At 38.4% G+C, this 2,833-nt stretch overlaps 1 protein-coding gene across 1 annotated transcript; it reads left to right on the forward strand.

Moving 5' to 3' along the window:
* The first annotated feature begins 357 nt into the window (after nucleotides 1-357).
* LOC136455246 (uncharacterized) lies at nucleotides 358-2,096 on the forward strand. The gene is made up of 4 exons (XM_066455360.1): nucleotides 358-388; nucleotides 469-555; nucleotides 630-782; nucleotides 1,162-2,096. The coding sequence occupies exons 1-4, from the start codon at nucleotides 358-360 to the stop codon at nucleotides 2,094-2,096; spliced, it is 1,206 nt and encodes a 401-aa protein (XP_066311457.1).
* Nucleotides 2,097-2,833: the final 737 nt, after the last annotated feature.

Raw genomic sequence — 2,833 nt, forward strand, 5'->3', positions numbered from 1 at the left:
AACAAATCCAGTCATGTTGATTAATGATGTAGTCATAATACAATCAGATCACTGACTTTACTTAACTTTTCAAAATTATTAAGAGGAAATAGTGACCCACAAAGCTTGTGTTTCTTATAATGAGCCCCCTGCACTATAAATACTATGAGGCTCACAGGCAACAATATGTCTTGTTGTCGTTCTTTCTAACTGATCTTGAAGTTTCTACCATCAATCCATCATGGTCTGTGGTGCTCACTTGCACATCCCCTTGTCTTCCATACAATCATATCTGGTAGGGCTTGAGCTAACTAATATGTTGTGATTGCTCATAGTGTTTCAGAACTTGAGCTGCGAAGTGTGGTGGGTACTGAGATCATGGGAAATAACAACGTCACTGGACAACAAGGTATGCATTTTGCTGAATACAATCTGCTGCCTAACAATGAGGTTTCAGTGTTTCACTAGTTCTTCTTTTGGAAATTCTAGTATCAGAAGAGACCACTAATGGAGCTGACAAAACCGTTGAGTCTTCAAATAGTTCACCTGGGCCCAACAGCACAAACAGTGAGACAAGTACGGATAGTGGTACTAATTTACACAAAAATTCAGTATTAATGAATCGCCACTAATCTGCCTGTTTATGCTAGACAATGAGAAGGATGGCACTGAGGATGTCAACTGGTCAAAATCCTCAAAGGAGCCCATCATTACCAATGCTGAAGATAAGCAGGTGGCCTCATATCAAAATATTTCATCAGATAAGATTGAAGGCTTAGATGAGAAAAAAGGAGCTCAATTCAGTATAACACATCAACACGAGATGATCAGAGTAGTAACTCACAAAAAGGTTAGTTCAGTTTCCCGACTCAGTTTCTAGTTAACTTGGTACCCTGCCATATCATTTTCTTAAGTTCAGAAAAGTTCTCCCCGTTCCCTAATTAGTGGCATGGAAATTTCATAAGGTCAGTGGTAAAAATGAAAAATAGTCCCCTTAAAACAATGAAAACAAGCTAGATATAGAGATTCCTAAGGTCAGTGATAAAAGTAAAGAATAGTCCCCCTAAACAGGGAAGAAAAATAGCAAGATAAATATAGTGACTCCAAAATAATACAAATATAGGTACTATCCACCTTAATATGCATCTTCAACAAACAACTATTTTAACGAATAAACTTTAGAATCTAAACACCATACTGCTTTTAGTTCCCCAGCATCTCTGAATTCTCTTAACAAAAACAAGCAATTTGGTACAGATGATGAACCATTGAGGAAAGAAGCAACTGAAAGAGCCATATTTTCTTCCGAAATAATTGCTCTTGTCAGTATCACTGAAGATGTGACAAGCTACAAGGATAGTTCAATCTCTAATGAAAAAATTGTACCAAGTGAAGAAACTATCCAAGGCAACCACAAATCATTGTTACAAGAAAAATTAGAAGGTTCACTAGAAGAACAGGAAGAAACTAGCAGTCATGACAATTCCCCCATGGGTGGTAGTCTAGCTGGTGAAGATACAACTGAGAACTTAGAACGAGGATACATTGAGGTGCCAACAGTAGAGGATAAATTGGCGGCAATGCAAGGAGAAACTACATCATCAACTGAATCAATTGTCAGCACTTATCTTGATGCTGATGACTCTGAGATCAAGGAAGTTGTTATAGAAGATAAGTCTGGACAAAGAGAGAGTCGACCATATGTGCAACCATTAGATGGCACAAGCATAGAGACATCCAAGAATGACAACATGCAAATACAAATACCACATGACAAGGAAGAAAACAGAGCAATAAGCAAAACTGCAACAGTAAAGCTTATGATTGAAAGTGATGAGCCACTTGAGGATGATAATAATATCCATGGAATGGGAAATCAGAATGAAGATAATACAATAAGTGCATTGTGTGGTAATCTCTGTAATGATGAAGTTGTTGCAAAGTGTCAACCATATTTAAAAAATCCAACTGCAATAAATGATCCAGAACTGGGAAATGAACAAAATGAAAGTGTAGTTGGTTCAAGACAGAGTTCAGGTTCTGGGCCGTTTATTTGGGCTCCTGCATGCTCGGCTCTGGCTCCTTCAGTCCCTGTTACTTCCTGTGCAATCTTGTAGCGACCAAGAAAAAGGACTCCGGCTCCTGCAGCAGCCCAGAGGAGAGCCTAGAAGAGCTGCCGAAGGGATGCTTCTCCCGGCTCCGCTACAGTTGCACTATGGTGGCTAATCTTGTATGGCAGGGTTAGTCTAGCTAGTATGGGACAATATTGTGATGACGCAAGCAGATTTAATGATATGATGGTTACACGATTTATAAATTGGCTGTAGTGTCTAGCCCTGCTGGATAAATCCTAACTCAGTGTGGGACATCGTTGGTAACAATGGTGCAAGCAGTGTCTTGGTTTTTTTTTTTGTCTTAACAATTTTGGTGTCCGGTGCAGTGTGGTAATTGACTGGCTATTGCTGGGACTTTATGGAGTACTCTTGGAAAGTTTAAAAAATGATGGGACTTTGGAGCTCAAAAATCTTGTAAGTTTTCAAGTGTTGTTAAAATCAAGCATGATTTATTTTGTTTGGGCCTTGTTTAGATTCCAAGTTTTTTCACTCTCTCTCCATCACATCAAATCTTTGGACACATGCATGGAGTATTAAATGTAGATAAAAAAATAACTAATTACACAGTTTGATTGTAAATTACGAGACGAATCTTTTAAGGCTAGTTAAGCTATGATTGGACAATAATTGTCAAATACAAACGAAAGTGCTACAGTACCAAATACTGATTCCTAACCGCAGTCTAAACAAGGCCTTGGATATTATGTTATCATAGCTTGTATAGCTTGTAGTATGTGGTC

Source organism: Miscanthus floridulus, chromosome 5, assembly GCF_019320115.1.
Source record: "Miscanthus floridulus cultivar M001 chromosome 5, ASM1932011v1, whole genome shotgun sequence".
NCBI lineage: Eukaryota > Viridiplantae > Streptophyta > Magnoliopsida > Poales > Poaceae > Miscanthus > Miscanthus floridulus.